This window comes from Erythrolamprus reginae, chromosome 6 (genome assembly GCF_031021105.1).
Source record: "Erythrolamprus reginae isolate rEryReg1 chromosome 6, rEryReg1.hap1, whole genome shotgun sequence".
Classification (NCBI taxonomy): domain Eukaryota; kingdom Metazoa; phylum Chordata; class Lepidosauria; order Squamata; family Dipsadidae; genus Erythrolamprus; species Erythrolamprus reginae.
In genome coordinates, this window is record NC_091955.1 from 9,683,554 (window position 1) to 9,708,224 (window position 24,671).

The 24,671-nt window shown below is 43.7% G+C and overlaps 1 protein-coding gene across 1 annotated transcript in view; it reads right to left on the reverse strand.

Moving 5' to 3' along the window:
• Positions 1 to 7,010: 7,010 nt before the first annotated feature.
• Positions 7,011 to 24,671, reverse strand: part of ARHGEF5 (Rho guanine nucleotide exchange factor 5) — a 95,382-nt gene continuing 77,721 nt past the window's right edge. Inside the window, 8 exon segments of the mRNA XM_070755229.1 lie at positions 7,011 to 7,615; positions 8,975 to 9,079; positions 10,527 to 10,597; positions 13,114 to 13,275; positions 16,158 to 16,266; positions 16,269 to 16,308; positions 21,501 to 21,590; positions 23,448 to 23,522. Coding sequence (XP_070611330.1) covers positions 7,461 to 7,615; positions 8,975 to 9,079; positions 10,527 to 10,597; positions 13,114 to 13,275; positions 16,158 to 16,266; positions 16,269 to 16,308; positions 21,501 to 21,590; positions 23,448 to 23,522 — 807 coding nt within the window. The 3' untranslated portion in view covers positions 7,011 to 7,460.

The window sequence follows — 24,671 nt, forward strand, 5'->3', positions numbered from 1 at the left end:
CAATGGCCAAACCTACATGCTGCTATTCCCTTATTTCCCGTAATATGTTCTTACTCTTCTACGCATAATTCTGCGCTTGCGTGGGTCCAAAACGTCATCATCTGAATCAACGGAAGATAAGGGAGAGTGACTGCCTGGGCTGTGTGCCAAGCCCTCCTCTGCCAAGTCACTCCCACCTTCTTCTTCGTCCGAGGAAACTAAACTCTGAACTGATTCTGTCGGCAATAACACAGGCCTGTGACATGTTGAAGTTTCCCCTGCATCCACCTCCACATTCCCTGGGGCAGGAGCTGGGCCAGAGCCAACCACAACAAGTTTCCATCCATTTATATAAATTAAATATAAATATAAATGCAGTGGTACCCCTACTTAAGAACTTAATTCGTTTCGTGACCAGGTTCTTAAGTAGAAAAGTTTGTAAGTAGAAGCCATTTTTCCCATAGGAATCAATGTAAAAGCAAATAATGCGTGCAAACCCATTAGGAAAGAAATAAAAGCTCGGAATTTGGGTGGGAGGAGGAGGAAGAAGAAGAGGAGGAGGAGGACAGTCGCTGCCGAAGGAAGAAGGTGAGGTGAGTGCCCCCTTTTGCCTTTCCATGCCCAGACTCCGGGAGGCAACCTCGCGCCGGGTATATGGGAGTCAGCACAAGGGAGTCACCACAGCGAAGTGATTTATTCCCTCTCCAAGTGCCCAGAGAAAGGAAAAGGCTCCGTTCGCTCTGGGCTGCCAAAGCCTCCTTAAGCGCCACCGAAAGGCGCCTCTGGCAGCCCAGAAAAGCCCAAGATGGCTGAGATTAAAGGGGGAATGGCCAAAAACTGGCCGGGCCTTCGTGCCACTCTCAAATTTCTTGGAAAAAATTTTCCGGGCTCGGGTTCTTAAGTAGAAAATGGTTCTTAAGTAGAGCCCAAAAAAACCTTAAGCACCCAGTTCTTATCTAGAAAAGTTCTTAAGTAGAGGCATTCTTAGGTAGAGGTTCCATTGTATGAATAACAGGATGAGTCAAAGCTGAGAGTTAGATAACTGCGTGCGGAAAGGAGTGCTGAATCACATGACTGAGCAAAGCACATCCTTCTTAGGATAAGGCAGAGCTGGTGGACCATTCCAGAAGATCTACTTCTTAGTCAGTGAGGAAGCATGACCATCTTCAGCAGAACCACAAAGTTCAGAGAGTTGACAAGGAAGCCACGCGTCTACCAAAGGCAGCTCTTGGGCAGGAAACAGTGAGTACATTATTATAAACAAACAGGGTCAATACGGGTTAAAAGAAAGTCTCGAGTAAGTTGTAAAAGACAGAGAGTGTACAGTTACTCCTTGACTTAACAGGTTTGTTTAGTGACTGTTGGAAAAAAGTGACCCCTTTTCACAGTTGCCCCATAATCATGCAATTCCAGAACTCCAGATCGTGCAGAATGCAGCTGCGAGAGCAATCATGGGCTTTTCCAAATATGCCCATGTTACTCCAACACTCCGCAATCTGCATTGGTTGCCGATCAGTTTCCGGTCACAATTCAAAGTGTTGGTTATGACCTATAAAGCCCTTCATGGCACTGGACCAGAATATCTCCAGGACCGACTTCTGCCGCACTGTCCCACAGTGTTGGCCTTCTCCGGGTCCCGTCGACTAAACAATGTCATCTGGCGGGACCCAGGGGAAGAGCCTTCTCTGTGGTGGCTTCGACCCTCTGGAACCAGCTCCCCACAGAGATTAGGATTGCCCCCACCTCCTCGCCTTTCGTAAGCTCCTTAAAACCCACCTCTGCCGTCAGGCGTGGGGGAATTGAAACATCTCCCCCTTGCCCATGTAGTTTTGGTGTATGATTGATTGTGTGCTTGTTTTTTATATATTGGGGTTTCTTTTATGGACTTTTTAACCTAAAACTGTCATTTAGATTGCTAAATATTAGATTTGTTACTATGTACTGTTTTTTACCATTGTTGTGAGCCGCCCCGAGTCTGCGGAGAGGGGCGGCATATAAATCCAATAAATCTAATCTAATCTAATTGGCAATTGGTTCATAGTGATAATAACAAGAGTTGGAAGGGACCTTGGAGCTCATCTAGTCCAACCCCCTGCTTAGGCAGGAAACCCTACAAGACTTCAGACAGATGGTCATCCAACATTTGCTTAAAAACCTCCAGTGTTGGAGCATTCACAACTTCTGGAGGCAAGCTGTTCCACTGGTTAATTGTTCTGACCGTCAGGAAATTTCTCCTTAGTTCTAAGTTGCGTCTCTCCTTGTTTAGTTTCCACCCATTGCTTCTTGTTCTACCCTCAGGGGCTTTGGAGAATAGCTTGTCTCCTTCTTCTTTGTGGCAAACCCTGAGATATTGGAACACTGCTATCGTGTCTCACCTGGTCCTTGTTTTCATTAAACTAGCCATGCCCAGTTATACTCCAGTTTTCTAGTAATATTTGTTGTATGACGTGTGATTGAAATTGTGAATGTTTGGCGTTTGTCTTTTTCCCATAAGTGTGCATGCCATCCCTCTTGTATGTTATGCCCCTCTATCAAGATAATTCTTTCATTTTTTTGTCCATAATAAATGTATGGTTTGATAAAGATGGAGTTATACATCTCCCCCCCATGTCCAGTCAACGAAGCAGTGGAAGTGATGTGCCGGTGCCTGGAGGCTGTTGGGGCCTGGATGGGTGTCAACAAACTCAAACTCAACCCAGACAAGACGGGAGTGGCTGTGGGTCTTGCCTCCCAAGGACAATTCCATCTGTCCGTCCATTACCCTGGGGGGAGAATCATTGACCCCCTCAGAGAGGGTTCGCAACTTGGGCGTACTCCTCGATCCACAGCTCACATTAGAGAAACATCTTTCAGCTGTGGCGAGGGGGGCGTTCGCCCAGGTTCGCCTTGTGCACCAGTTGCGACCCTATTTGGACCGGGAGTCACTGCTCACAGTCACTCATGCCCTCATCACCTCGAGGCTCGACTACTGTAACGCTCTCTACATGGGGCTACCTTTGAAAAGTGTTCGGAAACTTCAGATTGTGCAGAATGCAGCTGCGAGAGCAATCATGGGCTTTCCCAAATATGCCCATGTTACACCAATACTCCACAGTCTGCATTGGTTGTCGATCAGTTTCCGGTCACAATTCAAAGTGTTGGTTATGACCTATAAAGCCCTTCATGGCACCGGACCAGATTATCTCAGGGACCGCCTTCTGCTGCACGAATCCCAGCGACCAGTTAGGTCCCACAGAGTGGTCTTCTCCGGGTCCCATCAAATAAACAATGCCGCTTGGCGGGACCCAGGGGAAGAGCCTTCTCTGTGGCGGCCCTGGCCCTCTGGAACCAACTCCCCCCAGATATTAGAATTGCCCCCACCCTCCTTGCCTTTCGTAAGCTCCTTAAAACCCACCTCTGCCGCCAGGCATGGGGGAATTGAGATGCTCTTTCCCCCTGGGCCTTTACAATTTTATGCATGGTATGTCTGTATGTATGTTTGGGTTTTTTATATTAATGAGTTTTTAATTGCTTTTAGTATTGGATTATTATTGTATACTGTCTTATTATTGCTGTTAGCCATCCCGAGTCTCCGGAGAGGGGCGGCATACAAATCCAATTAATAATAATAATAATAATAATAATAATAATAATAATAATAATAAAGCCTCATCCGTCCAGAGGCTCTCTGGAAACCAAAAACACCCTCCTAGAGCCTCTGTGTGAGCCAAAGGTCAGCTGGCTGGCACACAAATGCACATTGGAGCTGAGCTAGGGCAACAATTCACATGTCAGCAGTTGTGACTCCGCATGCCACCCATGCCACAGGTTCACCATCACTGCCCTTTACCATTCCATACAGGTGGCTGTCCAGTCTCTTCTTAAAAGCCTCCAGTGATACAGCACAAACAACTTCTGAAGACAAGCCGTTCCACTGATCAATTGCCCTCGTTGTTAAATTTCTCCTTAATTTCTCTTTTTGAGTAGTTTCCACCCATTGTTTCTTGTTCTGCCTTCAGGGCCTTGGGAGAATAGGTTGACCCCCCTCCTTCTTTGTGGCAACCCTTCAAATATTAGAACACTGCTATCATATCACCCCCCAGCCCTCCTTTTCATTAAACTTACCCAATTCCTGCAGCCGTTCTTCATTTAATCTCTATTGTTAATCCTGTTCCTTTAATACCAAAGATCATGCATAAATTAAGAACAGTGACCATGTCCAGTCAACGAAGCAATGGAAGTGATGTGCCGGTGCCTGGAGGCTGTTGGGGCCTGGATGGGTGTCAACAAACTCATACTCAACCCAGACAAGACGGAGTGGCTGTGGGTCTTGCCTCCCAAGAAGGACAATTCCATCTGTCCGTCCATTATCCTGGCGGGAGAACTATTGACACCTTCAGAGAGGGTCCACAACTTGGGCGTCCTCCTTGATCCACAGCTGACATTGGAACATCATCTTTCGGCTGTGGCGAGCAGGGCGTTTGCCCAGGTTCGCCTGGTGCACCAGTTGCGGCCCTATTTGGACAGGGAGTCATTGCTCACAGTCACTCATGCCCTCATCACCTCGAGGTTCGATTACTGCAACGCTCTCTACATGGGGCTACCTCTGAAAAGTGTTCGGAAACTTCAGATCGTGCAGAATGCGGCCGCGAGAGCCATCGTGGGGCTTCCTAGATTCGCCCACGTTTCTGCAACACTCCGCGGCCTGCACCGGCTGCCGATCGCTTTCCGGTCACAATTCAAAGTGTTGGCAATGACCTTTAAAGCCCTACATGGCATTGGACCAGAATACATCCGGAACCGCCTTCTACCGCATGAATCCCAGTGGCCGATAAGGTCCCACAGAGTTCGCCTTTTCCGGGTCCCGTCAACCAAACAATGTCTTTTGGCGGGCTCCAGGGGAAGAGCCTTCTCAGTGGTGGCCCCGACCCTCTGGAATCAACTCCCCCCAGAGATTAAAACTGCCCCCACCCTCCTTGTCTTTCACAAATTACTCAAGACCCACCTGTATCGTCAGGCATGGAGAAGTTAGGATATTCCTTCCCCTAGGCCATTACAAGTTATGTATGGTATGTTTGTGTGTATGTTTGGTTTTTATAATAAGGTTTTTTAGTTGTTTTATTAAATTGGATTGTTACATGTTGTTTTTTATCATTGTTGTTAGCCGCCCTGAGTCTGCGGAGAGGGGCGGCATACAAATCCAATAAATAAATAAATAAAATAAACATCATGTTTTTCCTTTGAGAAATGTGTGTGCTTGTGTACCATTGATGGGCTCCTATGGGTACGGACAGGTATGCAGAACCAGTAGAAAAATTTTGAATTTTCTTCTTTTCCCTCCTTCTGGGCTCTGAGTATGTTTTCCCTATTGCAGTAAATGAGGTTGAACGTGTATAATTTTAGAAGAGCTGTGCTTGCGTGTGTGTGTACATACACATACAGTTTATATAGTAGATAATGTATATTTTTGTGTGCCTGTCTGTAATATGTGTGTACACACATGTCCTATATACATAGAATTAAGTAGTATACAGTATTTTGGATGTTCAGTAATAGCAAATAGAAACATAGAAACATAGAAGATTGACGGCAGAAAAAGACCTCATGGTCCATCTAGTCTGCCCTTATACTATTTCCTGTATTTTATCTTAGGATGGATATATGATTATCCCAGGCATGTTTAAATTCAGTTACTGTGGATTTACTAACCACCTCTGCTGGAAGTTTGTTCCAAGCATCTACTACTCTTTCAGTCAAATAACATTTTCTCACGTTGCTGTTGATCCTTCCCCCAACTAACCTCAGATTGTGCCCCCTTGTTTTTGATGTTCACTTTCTTATTAAAAACACTTCCCTCATGAACCTTATTTAACCCTTTAACATATTTAAACATTTCAATGATGTCCACCCTTTCCCTTCTGTCCTCCAGACTATACGTTTTTCCTGATACGTTTTATGCTTAAGACCTTCCACCATTTTTGTAGCCCGTCTTTGGACCCATTCAATTTGATCAATATCTTTTTGTAGGTGAGGTCTCCAGAACTGAACACAGTATTATTCCAAATAGGGTCTCACCAGCGCTCTATACAGCAGAATCACAATCTCCCTCTTCCTGCTTGTTATACCTCTAGCTATGCAGCCAAGCATTCTACTTGCTTTCCCTACCGTCTGACTGCACTGTTCACCCCTAAATCCTTCTCTTCTGACGTTTTTGCTAACACAGAACTGCCAATTGTATCTGCCAATCAAATTGTATCTCTTTGAGGCGAGGAGAGGCCAGGCACCCTAACCCAAACCTTTGAAATGAGCGACGTCAAGTTGGCCACCTTTAAGCCAGTCACATGACCTTTAAACCACCACTCAGGGACCGCCTTCTGCTGCACGGATCCCAGCGACCAGTTAGGTCCCACAGAGTGGGTCTTTTCCGGGTCCCGTCAACTAAACAATGCCGCTTGGCGGGACCCAGGGGAAGAGCCTTCTCTGTGGCGGCCCCGGCCCTCTGGAACCAACTTCCCCCAGAGATTAGAATTGCCCCCACCCTCCTTGCCTTTCGTAAGCTACTTAAAACCCACCTCTGCTGCCAGGCATGGGGAATTGAGATATTCTTTTCCCCCTAGGCCTTTACAATTTTATGCATGGTATGTCTGTATGTATGTTTGGTTTTTATAACAATGGGTTTTTAATTGTTTTTAGTATTGGATTATTATATGCTGTCTTATTATTGCTGTTAGCCTCCCCAAGTCTCCGGAGAGGGGCGGTATACAAATCCAATAAATAAATAAAATAAATAAATACTCCTGGTCACATGTTTGGCAAGCCACACCCACAAAATAAGTCACACCCACAGTGTGGTAGTAAAACATTTTTCAGCCCTCCAACTGTTGTGTATATGCGCAGACTCGGCTGGGTGATTGCAAAAGGGCCATTGACGCTACAAACCTGGGCCTAAATTTCTCCCGCCACCACCTGGGGGGTTTGACGTTAACAAAACACATTTCTTTCTTGGTGGGAACGTTACTTGCACGAGCTAAACTGGAAAGAAAAGGAGGCCATTTCATCCGAATACCACAAAGTGTATTTTCCCCCCGTCTACTGCAGTCCGAAGCACGTTCAAATATTAACATTTTAGCCTCACGTCTTTCCGTGAGGTGGGCTGAGGCCTTTTAAAATTTTATATATATATTTTTTGTGCAGAGCTGAAGCGAACTCCCTGGCCAGCGGCTTGTGCCTTTAAACGCGGCAGAGCAAATCTCCGGTTCTCGGAAGGCTCTTGTCCGTTTCCCTCAGCTCTTTTTTCCCGCAATTTTTCCCCTCAGGCAGCTCTTTCCTCATGATTTGTCCCACACAGGTGACAGACTGACGCAGCCGATGCCACCGACGACAGCCTGGGCTTTGCACCCTTCAGTCTCGTAATCCACACGGCGGTTTCGACACCTCGTAACGTCCTCCTGGGGTTGGAGACGCAGGGTGTGTTTGGGTGTCTTGTGGAGAGGGCCTCTTGTTTATCTCCTGCGAAAGACCTGCCGCTTGGCGTTTTTCACCCGCTGTTCCTCTTTCAGGTTCATCTGCCTGACTTCCCTGCTGGAGATGATCTCCATGTTATCCGAAGGGAACCAGCCTCTCTCTCCGTCGGAGAGCTTCACGCCTTCGATCCAGCCTGCAGAGAGATCAAAAGCAAAAAAAATTGAGTGCGCCACAATTTTGAGCGTTGACACTTCAACCTTGTCGTACTACATTTTTTTTTTTTGGTAAACTTTATTAATTTTTCATAAAAATTGACATACTGTACATACAAACACTCATTTAACATAAAATTGGGGTTGCAATTCCCCCTCTTGTCATAGAAGTCAAATTTCCATACAGAAAAAAGAATACAATATTAATACCTTAGATCAACATATTAATTGAAATGAAAAGAAGAAATTTTGTTTAACCTTATATAAAAAAAACCCTTCATATATGAACAAAACAAAAAATTTAAATCCTAGCAATACTTCTACAGTTCTCCCATAAACTTTACTTTTAATTCTTCTTATTTATCCATATATATACTTTATTCCAAATCACATAAAATTCTGATTCCTCTTGGTTGTTTAACCATCTTGTCATCATATCCATTTCAGCGCAATCTAATATTTTCTTAATTACTTCTTCCTCTTTGGGAATATTTTCCCCTTTCCAATTTTGTGCACATACTATCTTGGCCGCTGTCAAAATATGAATAACTAAATGAAAAATATCTTTCTTGTATTTCTGTTTAGTTATGCCCAGTAAATAAAATTCCGGGTTTTTTTCTATCTCTTGCGTTACTATTTCTTTTATTATTCTTTCTATCATTTTCCAATATAACTTAACTTTGCTACAAATCCACCCTTGATGATAATATGAACCTATTTCTTTCTTACATTTCCAACATAATGGGGATATATTTGGGGACATTCTTGCAATTCTAAAAATTAAGCGCCTAAGTCTGCGCGTTCCCCTGTTGTAAAGCAGTAGTAGTAGTAGACCGCCTTCTGCTGAATCCCAGAGACCCACAGAGTTGGTCTCCTTAGGGTCCCATCGACCAAACAATGTCGGCTGGTGGGATCTAAGGGAAGAGCCTTCTCTGTGGGGGCCCCGGCCCTCTGGAATCAGTCCCCCCCTGGAGATTCACACTGCCACCACCTTCCTCACCTTCCGAAAGAGCTTAAAAACTCATCTTTGCCACCAGGCCTGGGGTTTCTAGATCTTCCCCCTGACCAACAAATGTTTTTAGTATGATTGTCGAATGAGTGGTTAATGGAAGTTTTTTTAAATTAGAATTTTTAGGATTGTTTTTTTAATTTATTATTAATTGGATTGCTTATTATTGTTTCTTGTATATGCTATGAGCTGCATAAAATAAAATAAAATAAAATGCAAGAGTACCAAAGATGCTTGCCCAGCGCACCAGTAGCGGCAGTAATGGCAATCTACTCCCAATGTAAAGGTTCACCATCACTGTCCTACCACCAGCCCATGTCGGTCAACTCACCATCACTGCTTTGCCGCAAGACCATGACGATGTCGGCTTTCTCCAGGTTCAATTCATCGTGCTCTCGCGCCTTGTAGGATTTCACGCACTGTACCTGAGAGGCATCTGGAAATGGGATGGGACACAGGGATGGTTATTTCGGGGAAAATTACACTAATTCAAAATGCTTTTTGGTTGACCTTGTCCTGAACTCTTTTCACGTCACATAATAAAGACGCTTAGGGTCAACAAGAGTTGAAATACTAAAAAGAGCAAGAGGTGATGGATAGATACAAAATATCTCTTAATATAGGATTGGTCTTGTTAAAGATTAGCAAATAGGAATATAAAAATACATAGACCAATGAAACAATTATTTTCGTTCAATTACCACTCTCTATAAAATCTAGGATATTTAGGCTTGTTTTCATATACAGTAGTCCCTCGCTATATCGCGCTTCACCTACCACGGCTTCACTTCATCGCGGGTTTTGAAGTCAGCATTGGCACAGATACGGCGCTTAGAAGTTTGGAAGGGCAGGACAAGCGCTCAGCTCATGCTCAGAGAGAAGCTTCATTTGAATCATTTCACCACACAAACAAGCGCTAGAATAATTCCAGCGGGACTCCCGAACGATGAGCGGGGCGGGGACTGAGCTCTGGCGGAGGCCCGTCCCCTCGTTCAACCCGCCTCGCCAGGGCCGAGAAGGCAGTCTTTGGAGGCGCGCTTAGTGGTTGGCAGCGGCGGCGGTGTGCTTGGGGTTGTAGAAAGAGCTCCCGGCAGCGCGCGAACGAGCGAGTGCGAGCAAAGAAAGGAACGCAACGTGGCGGGGATTTCCAGACTGGGCTCAAGGGCGGAAGAGGAAGTGCTGGGCGGATGGAGGGGGGGAAAAAAAAGAAAAGAGAGAGAGAGGAAAAAAGAACTAGCCGGGACAGCTCATCAGGGACTTTCCAGCTGGGGCAAGGCAAAAAAAGACAACGTTTGGCCGAACTGCTGCAAAGAACCGCAGTGGTTTGGGAATGCTCGGGGGCCACGATTCTTTTGCCCCCCTCCCCTTCTTTTCCTCAGGTGCAGAGTAAGTAGTAGTGTGGGGGAAAGGTTAGCCGTTGCTCGCCTCCAGGCATCCGGAGCTGGTGGGAAGGAGGATAAATTCCCCATCGCGGATTTCACCTATCGCGGCCAGGTCTGGAACGTAACACCCGCGATAGGTGAGGTCTTACTGTATGTGAACCATTTCAAGATTGAAGGCCAGGCTTTTCTCAACTGTATAGTGACAGGAGATGAAACTTGGGCTTATCACCCTACTCCAGAGAGCAAATGTCAATCAATGCAGTAGCTCCATACTCCTTCAGCCAAAAAATTCAAAACTCAGCAATTGGCCAGAAAAATCTTGGACACCCATCATGCACAAATCTTGGGCACTCATGGGAGCAGCGTTCATGCCCCTAGTGTTCAGGGAGAGTATTATAACAAACACTTCGCCCTTGAGGGAAATAGTTGACCTCTCATGTCAACCCTGAGCTACAAAATAGTCTCCTTTATTGGTTTCATTTGTGTCCTGAGCTTTCTTACCAGAATCATCCAACAGGTCAGGTTCTGGCTGTTGTGGCATAAGAGCAGAAATCCATCGTAGTTTCTCACTCCTAAGAAAAGCAAAGAAAACGTTCAGATGACCTCACATCCTCTCTTCCTTCACTTGAAACATACTAGGCTGTGGGTTCTTGTGCTTGCACCAAGACATGACTTGTTATATCGGCTGCATTGGGATGGATTCACGAGTTATACTCCTGTTGGCTTGTCTCGGTAAGCTAGGCTTGAAACGTTCGGCAACACCGAGCAGAGAATTTTAACAGAGCGTGGATGTATGATAAAGCCAAGACACAGACTTAGTTTTACATATAAACAAAATATAAACAATCCAGAATAAGCACGAAGCAAATACACAATAATACGCACTGAGCAATTACAAGATTAGCACAAAGCAAAAAACAATATAGATAAAAGCACAAAGCTTATACAAGCACGAAGCTTAAACACAACTCCCCCGTCTCAGGCAAAAGTAAAGGAAAGGAAATGACTGAGCAAAATAATGAGCTTTTATAGCTTCAATGAGGAAGTGACGAAACAGCCTTGAATATTAATTCTTCAAGTACAAGTTAACCCTTTAAGTGCACATTAACTCTTTAAGTACAGGTTTGGTACAAGTGTACAATATGCAGTTTACAATGGCAATCCCTAACAACCATGTACCCTGTACTAACAACTCCACTATAAACCAGAGGTGGGTTTCAGCAGGTTCTGACCAGTTCTGGAGAACCAGTACCCTGTTTCCCCGAAAATAAGACGTACCCCGAAAGTAAGGCATGTCAGGTTTTGCAGAATTTGCTAATATAAGGCACCCCCCGAAAATAAGGCGGAGTCAAGTTTACATACAGTACGGTGGAAAAACATACGGTACCATTCAAAGCTGTTCATAGCGGTACCGTAATAATGTGGCGTCCCCTACTGGCCCCTTCCATCGCTTTGTATCGTCCAGTATAGCAGACACAGTCTGATGCTGTCTCACCGCCATTACAGTCTCCACTACAGTGTGTAGACTGTAGTTCCCCTGGTGGCCGGAAGCTGCAATAGCGGGAGTATACTGTTGTACCATATAAGTGCCGTCGTTTGTGTGTGTGGGTGCCATACTGACAGGTACCGTACCATAATCAGTGTACCGTACAGTATACTTTCTTTGGGGGTGTCAGCTTTTCAGCCTGTTAATTTGTCTTATTTGAGAAATATAAGGCACCTCCCCGAAAATAAGATATAGCACAACTTTTGGAGCAAAAATTAATATAAGGCAGTGTCTTATTTTCGGGGAAACATGGTAGTATAAATTTTAAGTAGTTTTGAGAACTGGCAAATACCACCTCTGACTGGCACTGCCTCCTGAGTCCCAGCTGAATATTTAAATCACTATTTAAAGAAATATACTGTATTTTTCGGACTATAAGATGCACTGGACTATAAGACACATCTAGATTCACAGGAGGAAAACAAGGACAAAAACAGGTTTTGGCCTCCACGCATCACATTTTCGCCCTCCCCAACCTGTAGAAGCAATCTGCAGTGCTCCACCTGCCCTGTTTTGGACAAGAATGCACCCATTTTTGGCCTGCAGAGGGCTTCTGAGGGCCAGGGAGGGTGAAAGCACAAGGCACAAAGGGTTCAGGAGATGCAAAATGGGCCCATTTTTGGGGAAAACAGAATGTATGGACCACTGCAGAGTGCTTCTGGGGGGGGCGGGGAAGGTGGAAATGTGACACACAAAGGGTTCGGGAGGCCAAAAACAGGCCCATATTTGGTCTAGAGCAATAATTCTCAACCTCGGTGTCGGGACCCCTTTGGGGGTCAAATGTCCGTTTCACAGGGGCCGCCTAAAACCATGGGAAAAGACACATTTCACACAGTATTAGGAACTAAAGCTTCTATTCTGGCGCCTTGGAACATATTTTTACAATCCGACCCATCAGGCGTTTACAGTGGGCGTGTCCCTCTGACCTTCCTGCCAATCAGCTTAAAGCTCTGTTGGGAGAATTGGCGCTAGATAGTGTTGGGCGAACCGAACTTCCAAAGTTCAGGTTTGTGCCGAACTTTGCAGTGTTTGGCATGCCGAACCCGAACTTTTTAAAAAGTTGCGGTGCTGCAAGCAAAAGGAGGTGGAAATTCCACGATGGGATTCCCCACTCTCCTCCCAGGCAGTGGTGTTTCGCAGTGTTCGGCTGAACCCCAAACCTGAACTTTACCTGAACTTTTAAAAAAAAGTTTTAAAAAGCGCTGCTGCTGTTCAGGTTCGGGTAAAGTACGGGTTCGGGTTCGGCGAACTCACCCGAACTTCACGGCAAAATTTGGGTGAGTTTGCCGAACCCGAACTTCCTAAAGTTCGTGCAACACTAGCGCTAGACTTATGGTTGGGGGTCACCACAACAGACAGGAACTGTATTAAGGGGTTGCGGTTGAGAAATTTTTACGCACTTTATGGGAAGCGGGAAAGTGCTTCGTATACCCCGAAAAATACAGCAGGTCTTTGGCATTGTCCCGAGTGGACAGTTGCATAAACTTGCTACTCCGTTGCACCCCCAAGTTAGGTTGCCCACTTTGTCCCTCCCAGTCTTACTGTGTTTCTGTGCGGAAGAGGAATTCTACTTTCTTCCCCTGATTGTTCTGCAGCAGGAAAAGGCGGAACAGGTTTTTGTTGTCGCCGTGGAGTTTCATTTCACACTTTTCCCCACGCACATCCGACGAGGCCGCGTAATCGAACACAATGAAACGCCCATTCCTGCCAGGGAGAGAGAGAGAGAGAGGAAGGGGTGGGTGGAAACGGGGATCAATACTCACTGCTCAAGGCCAGCATTTTTCTTTGTTTAAAAAAGAAAAATATTTTTGATTAATTTTCCACTTTTAAAAAAGAAAACACAATAGTAAGTACAGAACAAAATAAAATAAAATCAAAGTAATAGTAGTATATGCAGATATTAGCATTATATTATAATTATATTATTATTATTATTATTATTATTATTATTATTATTATTATTATTATGTCAATACAACACAGCAAACAAGTTCACTATGCTGGATTTCGTATTTCATCACCAGTCGGGCGCTTCCCAAGCACCTAGGATTGCGTGATATAACGACGAATTATGTTTGCCGATCCCAGTAAAGCGGTCTTTTGCAATTGACAGATGGAGGTTTTGTCAATTCCGATGGTTTTCAAATGTCCGCTGAGATCCTTTGGCACTGCGCCCAGCGTGCCAAGTACCACTGGGACCACTTTCACTGGCTTATGCCAGAGTCGCTGCAGCTCGATTTTTAGATCTTCGTATTTTACTAATTTCTCTAGCTGCTTCTCCTCAATTCTGCTGTCCCCTGGGATTGCGATGTTGATGATCCATACTTTCTTTTTCTCCACGATCACAATGTCTGGTGTGTTATGCTTCAGAATTCGGTCAATCTGAAGTTGGAAGTCCCACAGTAGTTTTGCTTGCTCATTTCCGACCACTTTTTCAGGCTTATGATCCCGCCAGTTCTTTGCCACTGGTAAATGGTAGTTCTGGCACAAGTTCCAGTGGATCATCTGTGCCACAGCATCATGTCTATGCTTGTAGTCAGTCTGTGCGATCTTTTTGCAGCAGCTGAGTATGTGATCGATTGTTTCATCTGTTTCTTTACAGAGTCTGCACTTTGGATTGTCTGTTGATAACTCGGGGCGGCTTACAGAGTTAGCATTAAAGTATTATATTAATTATACACAAGACTATAATTTTTCTCAAGTATATAAATTAGTACATGCTTTTTTTCCATTAACAAATTAATTTCATATACAGTGGAACCCCGACATAAGAGCTGCTCGACTTAAGAGCTACTCGAGATAAGAGCTGGGAGAGGAGAGACATTTTTTTATTTTATTTTATTTATTACTTGGATTTGTATGCCGCCCCTCTCCGCGATACGAGCCGAGAAGAGCCGGGCTGGCTTACTTTCCTTCCTTCCCGCGCTGATGCAGAGCCACTCGAACAAAGCGTCGCGCCCCTCTGATGCTTTCGGCGGCTTCCGAAGCGACGCTGGGCTCTTTTGCCGCCAAAAGCGTCAGGGGGGCGTGACGCTTTGTTCGAGTGGCTCTGCATCAGCGCGGGAAGGAAGGAAAGTAAGCCAGCCCGGCTCTTCTCGGCTCGTATCCCGGCACTTGGTGAGTGGAGAGGCGGTCGCCTCCCCTGCCGCCCCACTCTGGGGGTCCTTGGCTTCTGCTGGGGGTGGGGGGATCCGAACGCTGTTTTGAATTTCACATTCCGAGTGGCCCAAACGCCAAAGGCGAACTTCCGCACCTCAGGAGTTAGCTCGCAAACGGCGCGGCTGTTTTAAAACATTGCTGCCGGCCTGGGGGGGGAGAGGGAAAGGGGGGAGAGGGGGGAGAGAAAGAGAGAGGGAGAGAGAGAAAGAGAGAGGGAAAGGGGGGGAGAGGGGGGAGAGAAAGAGAGAGGGATAGAAAGAGAGAGAGAGTGAGAGATGCTCAGTGAGCCTTTCTTTGAAGTTGCCTTTCTTTCTTTCTTTCTTTCTTTCTTTCCTTCTTTCTCTCTCTCTTTCTTTTTCTCTCTTGCTCTCTTGCTCTTTCATTCTTTTTTCTTTCTCTTTCTTTCTTTCTTTCTTTCTCTTTCTTTCTTTCTTTCTTTCTCTTTCTTTCTTTCTTTCTTTCTCTTTCTTTCTCTCCTTCCTTCCCTCCTTCCATTTCTTTCATTCTCCCTCTCTATTTTTATTTCTCTTTCATTTTCTTTCTTTCTCTCTTGCTTGCTTTCTTTCTTGCCCTTTTTCTTTCTCTCTTTTACCTTCCCTTCCTCTATTTCTTGCTTTCCTTTTCCTTCCTCCCTTCTTTCCTCCCTCTACAGGATTGGGTGGCAGTGAAGTTACTCTCCCCTTTCATAAGTTTCCTTGCTTCCTTCCTCTGTTCCTGTCCCTTCACCCTTTCTTTCTTCCTTTCTTTCTTCCTTCCTTTCTTTCTTTCCTTCCTTCCTTCCTTTCCTCCCTCCATTTCTTGCTTTCCTTTTCCTTCCTCCCTTCTTTCCTCCCTCTACAGGATTGGGTGGCAGTGAAGTTGAATAAATAACTACAGTTTAATGAATAAAAATAAAAGTTTGCCATGTTGATTGTTTTGGGTAAAAAGAGGAAGGGAAGGAAAGCTCTCAGCTTATCATCTTATTAATAAGTAAAGTTACATTTATTCTTGCAATGTCTTTTTGCATAATTTAGACTAACTTTGTGAGTTTTTTGAGGGCTGGAACCAATTAAAATTATTTACATTAATTCCTATGGGGAAAAGTCGTTCGAGATAAGAGCTGCTCGACTTAAGAGCGCAGGTCTGGAACGAATTAAACTCGTATCTCGAGGTACCACTGTATACTTCAATGATTTATCATGCAATTGTAAAGTCTACATTTTATTTATTACATACTTCAAAATATTTAATGGCTATTCTTCTTACAGGAGAATACAGAAAGAACTGAATGAATGAATGAATGAATGAATGAATGAATGAATGAATGAATGAATCTCTGAAGCTGCAATGAGCTACAGATCCTTCCTTCTTTCACCCTTTTTTCGATGAGGTTCAACACAGCCCAGAATCCTGCAAAGATGACACCCCCCCCCAAATTCACTACTTACTCCCTGGGTCGAGATAGAAGCAGGTAATCATTGAAGAGATGGAGGTAGATGGGTCTGGTGGTAAGTTTCCACTTTAAGCTGATATTATACTCCAGAGCCGTAAGCTCTCGTGTTTCACCAGCCGACGGGATTGTGAGATAAGTGGAAAGATCTGCAAAAGAGAGGATGCTCCTTTTAGCTGTGTTTTTTTCAACACACATGCAAACAAACACACAAACACACATTGACAGACAGGCAGGCAGATCTTCGCTTCTATCCACAACCGACCCAAATTTTCGGCTGTTAAACGATATATTTATGAAGTGAGTTTTGTCCCATTTTGCAAATGTTATTGTTGAGCGAATCACCGCAGTTTTTAACAAAGTCCTTAAGTGAATGCGGCTTCCCCATTGACTTTGCTTGTCGGAACGTCACCCAAATTCCAAAAAAAGAGGAGGTATTTTTACAAATCACAGCTCCTTTTTGACTTTAGGCCCAACCAGGGCCATTTCAAGGCAGTTAATTTATTAATAGCCGACAACTACATGTGAAAGTCATAGTCAGCAAAAACATGTGATACATACATATATATATAGCCCCCTCCCTGGTACAAAGCTGAAGGGATCAGATCTGGTGGCCTAGAGGTTAATTCTCTGCCTTATAAGGCAGAAGCTGCCGGATCAAATCCCAGTAAGGGTATGGCTAGCTGATGTGGCCAGAACAAGGCCGAAATAGTGCTATCCTAGTCTCCCTTAATTTTAAATATTCAGCAAAAACATGTGATACATATATGTGTGTGTGTGTATGATGTATGTATGTATATAATATATGTGTCACATGTTTTTGCTGAATTTGAAAATTAAGGGAGACTAGGATAGATCTATTTCAGCTTTGTTCTGGCCTCATCAGCTAGCCATGCCCTTACTGGGATTTGAACTTGCAGATTTGAATATTTCATTTATCTATTATTTTTTTTGTGTGTGTGTGTAACATATTTTTGATGATAATGAAAATGACGGGAGACTAGTATAGATCTATTTCAAACTATTTAGCTCTCATCAGCTGGGATTTCAACGGGAAAAATACCACACATACACACAATATTAGCTTCCCACCCCTTGCAAAACAAACCCATTTTTTTTTTTAAAAAAAAATCTTCTAATTATTTTTCCAAATTATTAACCTGTCATCTATTGACTATATTAATGGCAAAACAAACCCATTTTTTTTAAAAAAAAAATCTTCTAATTATTTTTCCAAATTATTAACCTGTCATCTATTGACTATATTAATGGCAAAGTAGCGAGCAGGAAGAATGAAAAAAAAAAAACCCTCCAGGAAGATTAAAATTTCAAAACTATCTGTTAACAAACTATTATTATATTCAACTTGAAATACTTTATTCTCTGTCTCCTCTTAGTCATACTTAAATTATCTATCTATCTTATCTATCTTATCTATCTATCTATCTATCTATCTATCTATCTATCTATCTATCTATCTATTAGATTTGTATGCCTTATTGTCTTATAATAACTCCCAGCTAGTCTTCTCTGTCAACAAATAGCAGGACATTCCTTGACTAATGTTCTATATTGCACGTACAGTATATTATGCCTAAGTACATATCAGAGCCAATAAGGCCCAGTGATTAATGCCCCAGGCTAGGACACTCTGAGTTCAAGTCCCACCTTGAAAGCCAATTGGGAGACTCCAGAGTGCCTCTGCGTGGGCAGGGGAAGCCGTTTTCACCCTCCCCAGGCATTGAATTATGAATGTGGGCAATGAAGGGCTAACACTTACCTCCCTACCCAGAAGGTCCCTGGCTTCCGTGCATAAGTAGCATGCCAAATCTTGCAAGATTTCAGCTGATTTTTTTTTTGCAAAAAAATGGCAAAAATCGCTAAAATCTCCCGAGTGTGAGATTTTGGGTATTTTTGCTCCCGCACATGCACAGAAGCAAAAGTGTGGTGATTTTCACCAGAAATCTGTCCATTGTGCGTGCGAACGAACGACGGTAGCTGGCGCTGCATGCACAACTCCATTTCTACTAACCATTTTCATCAATGACCTGGACGACGGAATAGAAGGGCAACTAATCAAATTCGCAGACAACACCAAGCTGGCAGGGGTAGCCAACACCCTTGAAGGCAGGCTCAAAATACAGACAGACCTGGACAGACTAACACAGTGGGCCCACACCAACAAAATGATGTTCAACATCGACAGGAGCAAAGTCCTTCACCTAGGTAAAAAAAAAACCTGGACACACATACAGCCTGGGAGAAACCCCTCTCAGCAGTAGCGACGGCGAAAGAGATCTTAGAGTCTTGGTAGATAATCAACTAAACATGAGCCAACAATGTGCAGCAGCCGCCAAAAAAGCCAACACAATCCTAAGCTGCATCAACAGGGGAATACACTCCAAGACCAGGGAAGTCTTAATACCACTCTACTATGCCCTGGTCAGACCACACCTGGAGTACTGTGTTCAGCTCTGGTCACCACACTTCAAAAAAGACATTGAAACTCTGGAGAAGGTGCGGGAAAGAGCAACCAAAATGATCAGGGGTCTAGAAACCAAGACTTACGAAGAGAGACTGCGGGAACTGGGCATGGATAGCCTAGAGAAAATGAGGGCCAGAGCGGACATGATAGCAGTCTACAGGTATACGAGGGGTTGCCACAGAGAGGAAGGGATCATTTTATTCTCCAGGGCACCAGAGGGCCGGACGAGGAACAACGGCTGGAAGCTGACCAAGGAGAGATTCAACCTGGAAATAAGGAAGAACTTCCTGACGGTCAGAACGATCAACCAGTGGAACAACCTACCAGCGGATGTTGTGAACTCCAATACTCTGGACATTTCTAAGAGGAAATTGGACTGCCAATTGGCTGGGATGCTATAGGGTTCCTGCTTCGGCAGGGGGTTGGACTTGATGACCCGCGTGGTCCCTTCCAACTCTAACAATAAATAAATACAATAAATAAATAAATAACTGGACAGCATCTCCCCTCGTTGGTGGGAGCTGCGCATGGCTGGGTGTGGACACTCACGCATGCATGATAGTGCACACTCATGTGCTTTCAGCACCCAAGGGGGGAAAGGTTCACCATTAGGAAAGGGGCTTTCTAACGAAGCCGAGAGCGTTTGAAAACCGAAAGCGATTCCCACCCAGGCTGTTTGGATGGCGTAAGAGGGCCACAACTGTTCCCAGCAGGGCTAAGTGCTTCAGCCAGAAGGAAACGGCCTGTTTGGGCTTAAGCGTGATTAATGGCTCCTGGAGGGAGGAAGTACAGCTGTGAGACAGAGCGATTTGGCTGCCTCTCTTAAGAAATCCCAAAGCTTTGCAACCATTTACGGGAATCGTTTGGGACACTCAGGGCAACCTTTGCTGACTTCATGGGGAACTCCTGGAATCCCCAAACATTCGTCCGTTCCTTGATGAGAATCATCAATTAGAAATACAGACACATAGAAGATTGAGGGCAGAAGAAGACCTCACGGTCCATTTAGTCTGCCCTTATACTGTTTCTTTCTTTCTTTCTTTTCTTTCTTTCCTTCTTTCCTTCTTTCCTTCCTTTCCTTCCTTTCTTTCTTTCCTTCCTTTCTTCCTTCTTTCCTTTCTTTCCTTCCTTCTTTCCTTTCCTTCCTTCCTTCTTTCCTTTCCTTCCTTCCTTCTTTCCTTCCCTTCCTTTCCTTCTTTCTTTCTTTCTTTCCTTCCTTCCCTTTTCTTTCCTTCCTTCCTTCCTTTCCTTCCTTTCCTTTCTTTCCTTCCTTCCTTCCCTCCCTTCCTTCCTTCCCTTCCTTCCTTCCTTCCTTCCTTCCTTTCTTTGATTTTTATGCCGCCCTTCTCCTTAGACTCAGGGCAGCTTACAACATGTTAGCAATAGCACTTTTTAACAGAGCCAGCATATTGCCCCCACAATCCGGGTCCTCATTTTACCCACCTCGGAAGGATGGAAGGCTGAGTCAACCTTGAGCCGGTGATGAGATTTGAACCGCTGACCTTCAGATATACAGTCGGCTTCAGTGGCCTGCAGTAAAGCACTCTACCTGCTGCGCCACCACGGCTCATCTTAGGATGGATATGTTTATCCAAGGCATGTTTAAATTCAGTGACTGTGGATTGACCAACCACGTCTGCTGGAAGTTTGTTCCAAGCATCTACTCCTCTTTCAGTCAAATAATATTTTCTCACACGGCTTCTGATCTTTCCCCCAACTAACCTCAGATTGTGCCCCTTCGTTCTTAGGTTTACTTTCCTATTAAAAACACTTCCCCCCTGAACCTTATTTAACCCTTTCACATATTTAAATGTTTCAATCATGTCCCCCCCCCCCCTTTCCCTTCTGTCCTCCAGACTGTACAGATTGAGTTCATGAAGTCTTTCCTGAACATAACTCCAAGTAAATCAAACTTCTGTGAAATCAAATGTCCACTTAGGAAGCAACACTGATTGACAATCAATTTCACATATTGTCAGCACATTCAACTTTGTATATGTTCTGTTGAGCTCTCGGGTAGAATCCTCCCGAAAATGCACAGATACAATTTGAGACCCACACACGTTTGAAAATTCAAAACAATGTTCTTTATACCAAAAATTCAAATAAACTAAGCGCTCTTTTTGTATAGCAAAGAGCACTCGTCTCCAAACAAACTGGTAATTTGGTTCTGTGATACTTAGCTTGCAGCTGTGAGGCAATTCAAAGTCCTTCTTCTTTCACAAAGTGAAACACACTTTGCTCTGGTTTAGTTTCAGAGTGGGGGAAAATCAGCACACAAAGGTTGAAGTCAGCAAAGCAGGCACGAAACACAACGATCAGATAATCCTCCACAATGGCCAAACCCTCTTTATAGCAGCCTCACTAATTATCACAGCCCCACCCAACCACAGGTGGCCTCACTTTCTTTGATAATAATCTCTCAGTTGTTGCTGTCTATGCATCGCTCTCCGCATGCATGGCTGTATCATTAACTCTTGTTCCGAATCCAAGGAGGAGCTAGATAATTGATCTCCTTCTGAGCTATCTGCCACACTCTCCTCCTCCCTGTCACTCATGTCTTCTTGGTCAGAGGAGCCTTCATCAGCAGATTCCACAGGGGGCAAAACAGGCCTGCAGCATGTGGATGTCTCCCCCACATCCACAGTCCTTGGAGCAGGAGCTGGGCCAGAGCTAACCACAACAGTATAGAATGAAGCATGAGAATATTTCATTCATTCAGATCTAGGATGTATTCTTTAAGTGTTCCCTTTACTTTTTTGATCAGTGTATATTCCTTTTCATTATCAGCAAAAATAAGTTACACACACACACACAGATAAAGACATGTGACGGGTTTTTATTTATTTTTCTTACCTTGCATTCGAACTCCATATTTTGACTTAAGTGGATCAATTCTTCGGTGCTCTTCATACGTTGGACATTTGCATTACAATCTTTGATGAGCTGCAGAGAAGAAAATAACATCAGAATGGAAAAAGAGAAGGAAAAATATTTGAAAAATCGCCAGTTTTTACTATGAAAGAATTGGATTTAAAAGAGGTTGCATTTTCCTTCAGCGTATAGAAGAAAATTCTGTGTTATTATATTTAGCCAGTTTGAGTGAGCATGGATTAAGCGCATCACAAACTAGCACAAACTATTGCTCTCCTATATCTCCTATATCTCCTATACCTTTTTTCTATTCCTATATCTCTTCTTCTATTCTTTCATTGATACGTTCTATTACTATACCTTCTTTTCTATTCTTTCTTAGATATATTTTACTATGAGTATCTCCTCTATAACCTTCTTCATGTATTTTACTATGTGTATATAGCTATATACCCACTAAAACCCTCATTGTGTACTGGACAAAATAAATAAATAAAAATAAATTGCAGATGGTCCTTAGAAATATCATTACATATGTCAACTGATTTTAATTCAGGTTTCTGAAGGGTGAATTTGAACAGTTGGGAAGCTTTTTAATTGAATTATTTGATTGAATTATCTCAGTTGAGTCCCACAAATGTTTGGCCCAACAAAGCAGAAAGATACCAAGCAATATCTAATTTCTTTTTTTTTTCTTTTTGGCAATAACTTTTTAAGGATTACATTAAAATATATAAAACAGAAAGAAATTTCTCCTACTACATTTCTTTAAAAAAAATAAAACTATCAAAACTTTTGCAGAGCTATCCAACTTTAAAAACATCTCAGTTTTGCATTCTGTGTTGGTTTATTCAAATAATAATTAAGTATATTTGCACTCCGGAGCAAATTAAATGCTTTCCTTTCCTACTCTACAATGTGGTTGCTCGGGCCATTACCATAGTTCCCTCTAAGCTGAGCAGTGAGCAATCGCTCACTTAAAAATCATCATCAACTCAGAGTTTTTCAAACCTGCCCAGAAGCCGAGAGGGAAAGAGTGAGAGGGAAGGAGAGAGAGAGGAAGAGAGAGAAACAGATAGAAAAAAGAGAGGAAGGAAAAGAGAAAGAAAAAGAATGGGAGTAAGGAAGAGAGAAAGAAAATCAAAATCTAGTTTGAAACTAGCTCAACTATTTTAGTGGCATTTTGATATTGATAGAGTTGCCCTATTATGAGCTCACTGTTATCGACACATAGTACAGTATTTTATTTTGAAATTCTCTGAGGCAAAACAGGGTGGGTTTTTTATTTATTTATTTGTTTATTTATTTATGTATTTAATATTTCTGTGCCGCCCAGTCCCGAAGGAACTGCCACTCAGACACTATACTTTTCTGCCCACTCCCCAAAAAAATTACAGGGAACACTGGCCATTACCATGCCTCTGGGTTCCAAAACTGGAAATAAAACTAGGATATTTCAACTTCTAAACCAGTGGTTCTCAACCTTTCTAATGCCACGACCCCTTAATACAGTTCCTCATCTTGAGGTGACCCCCAACTATACGTTTAGTGCCAATTCTTCCAACAGATATTTAAGCTGATTGGCAAGAGGTCAGAGAGACACGCCCCTGTAAACGCCTGATTGGTTGGATTGTAAAAATTTATTTATTTATTTATTACTTAGATTTGTATGCCGCCCCTCTCCGAAGACTCGGGGCGGCATACAAAAATACGTTCCGAGATGCCAGAATAGAAGCTTTAGTTGCTAACACTATTGGAAATTTGTCTTTTCCCATGGTCTTAGGTGACCCCTGTGAAATAGTCGTTCGACCCCCAAAGGGGTCCCGACCCCAAGGTTGAGAACCACTGTTCCAAACTGAAAAGATGTTTTGGTGTGAGGAGAGGAGAGATGATGGACAATCTCAAAAGCAGATTCTGAGAGGACTTTACCTTCTCAAGAGCATCGTATGCCTGAGTGGCCTGGACCTCTTCATCGGCTCCAGGTGGAATTCTTTTCAGGATGTTCTGCAGAAGGAAAGATTGATCGGTTGATTTCCCACCATTGTTATTTCTACAAATAAACCAAGGTGGCGAACACATCCAACGTACCTTCCTCCTTTTACTTTTCCCCCAAATAACAACTCTGTAAAGTGAGTTGGGCGGAGAGAGAGAGGGACTGGCCCAATGTCATTCAGGTGGCTTTCAGGCCTAAGGTGGGACTAGAACTCACCGTCTCCTGGTAACTGACCCAAAGTCACCCAGATGGTTTTTATGCCTAAAATGGGACTAGAATTCACCATCTCCGGGTAACTGACCCAAAGTCACCAGCTGTTTTTCATACCTAAAATGGGACTAGAATTCACCGTCTCCTGGTAACTGACCCAAAGTCACCCAGCTGTTTTTCACACCTAAAATGGAACTAGAATTCACAATCTCTGGGTAACTGACCCAAAGTCACCCAGCTGTTTTTCACACCTAAAATGGGACGAGAATTCACCATCTCCGGGTAACTGACCCAAAGTCACCCAGCTGTTTTTCATACCTAAAATGGAACTAGAATTCACCGTCTCCGGGTAACTGACCCAAAGTCACCCAGCTGTTTTTCATACCTAAAATGGGACTAGAATTCACCATCTCCGGGTAACTGACCCAAAGTCACCCTGCTGTTTTTCATACTTAAAATGGGACTAGAATTCACCATCTCCGAGTAACTGACCCAAAGTCACCCAGCTGGTTTTCGTGCCTAAAATGGGACTAGAATTCACCATCTCCTGGTAATTGGCCCAAAGTCACCCAACTGGTTTTCGTGCCTAAAATGGGACTAGAATTCACCATCTCCTGTTAACTGACCCAAAGTCACCCAGCTGTTTTTCATGCCTGAAATGGGACTAGAACTCACTGTCTCCTGGTAATTGGCCCAAAGTCACCCAGATGGCTTTCATGCCTAAGGCAAGATTAGAACTCACACTTTCCCACTTTCTAACCCTGCAGTTGTTAAATGAGCAACCCGGTTGTTAAGTGAATCGGTTTTTTCCCATTGCCTTGATGGTCAGAAGGTTGCAAAAGGGGATTGTGTGACCGTCGTAAATCAGTTGTCCATTTTGGAAGGAAGTACAGAATGAAATTAACAATATGCTAAACATTAATTGGATAATCACGAAAGAACTAGCAACA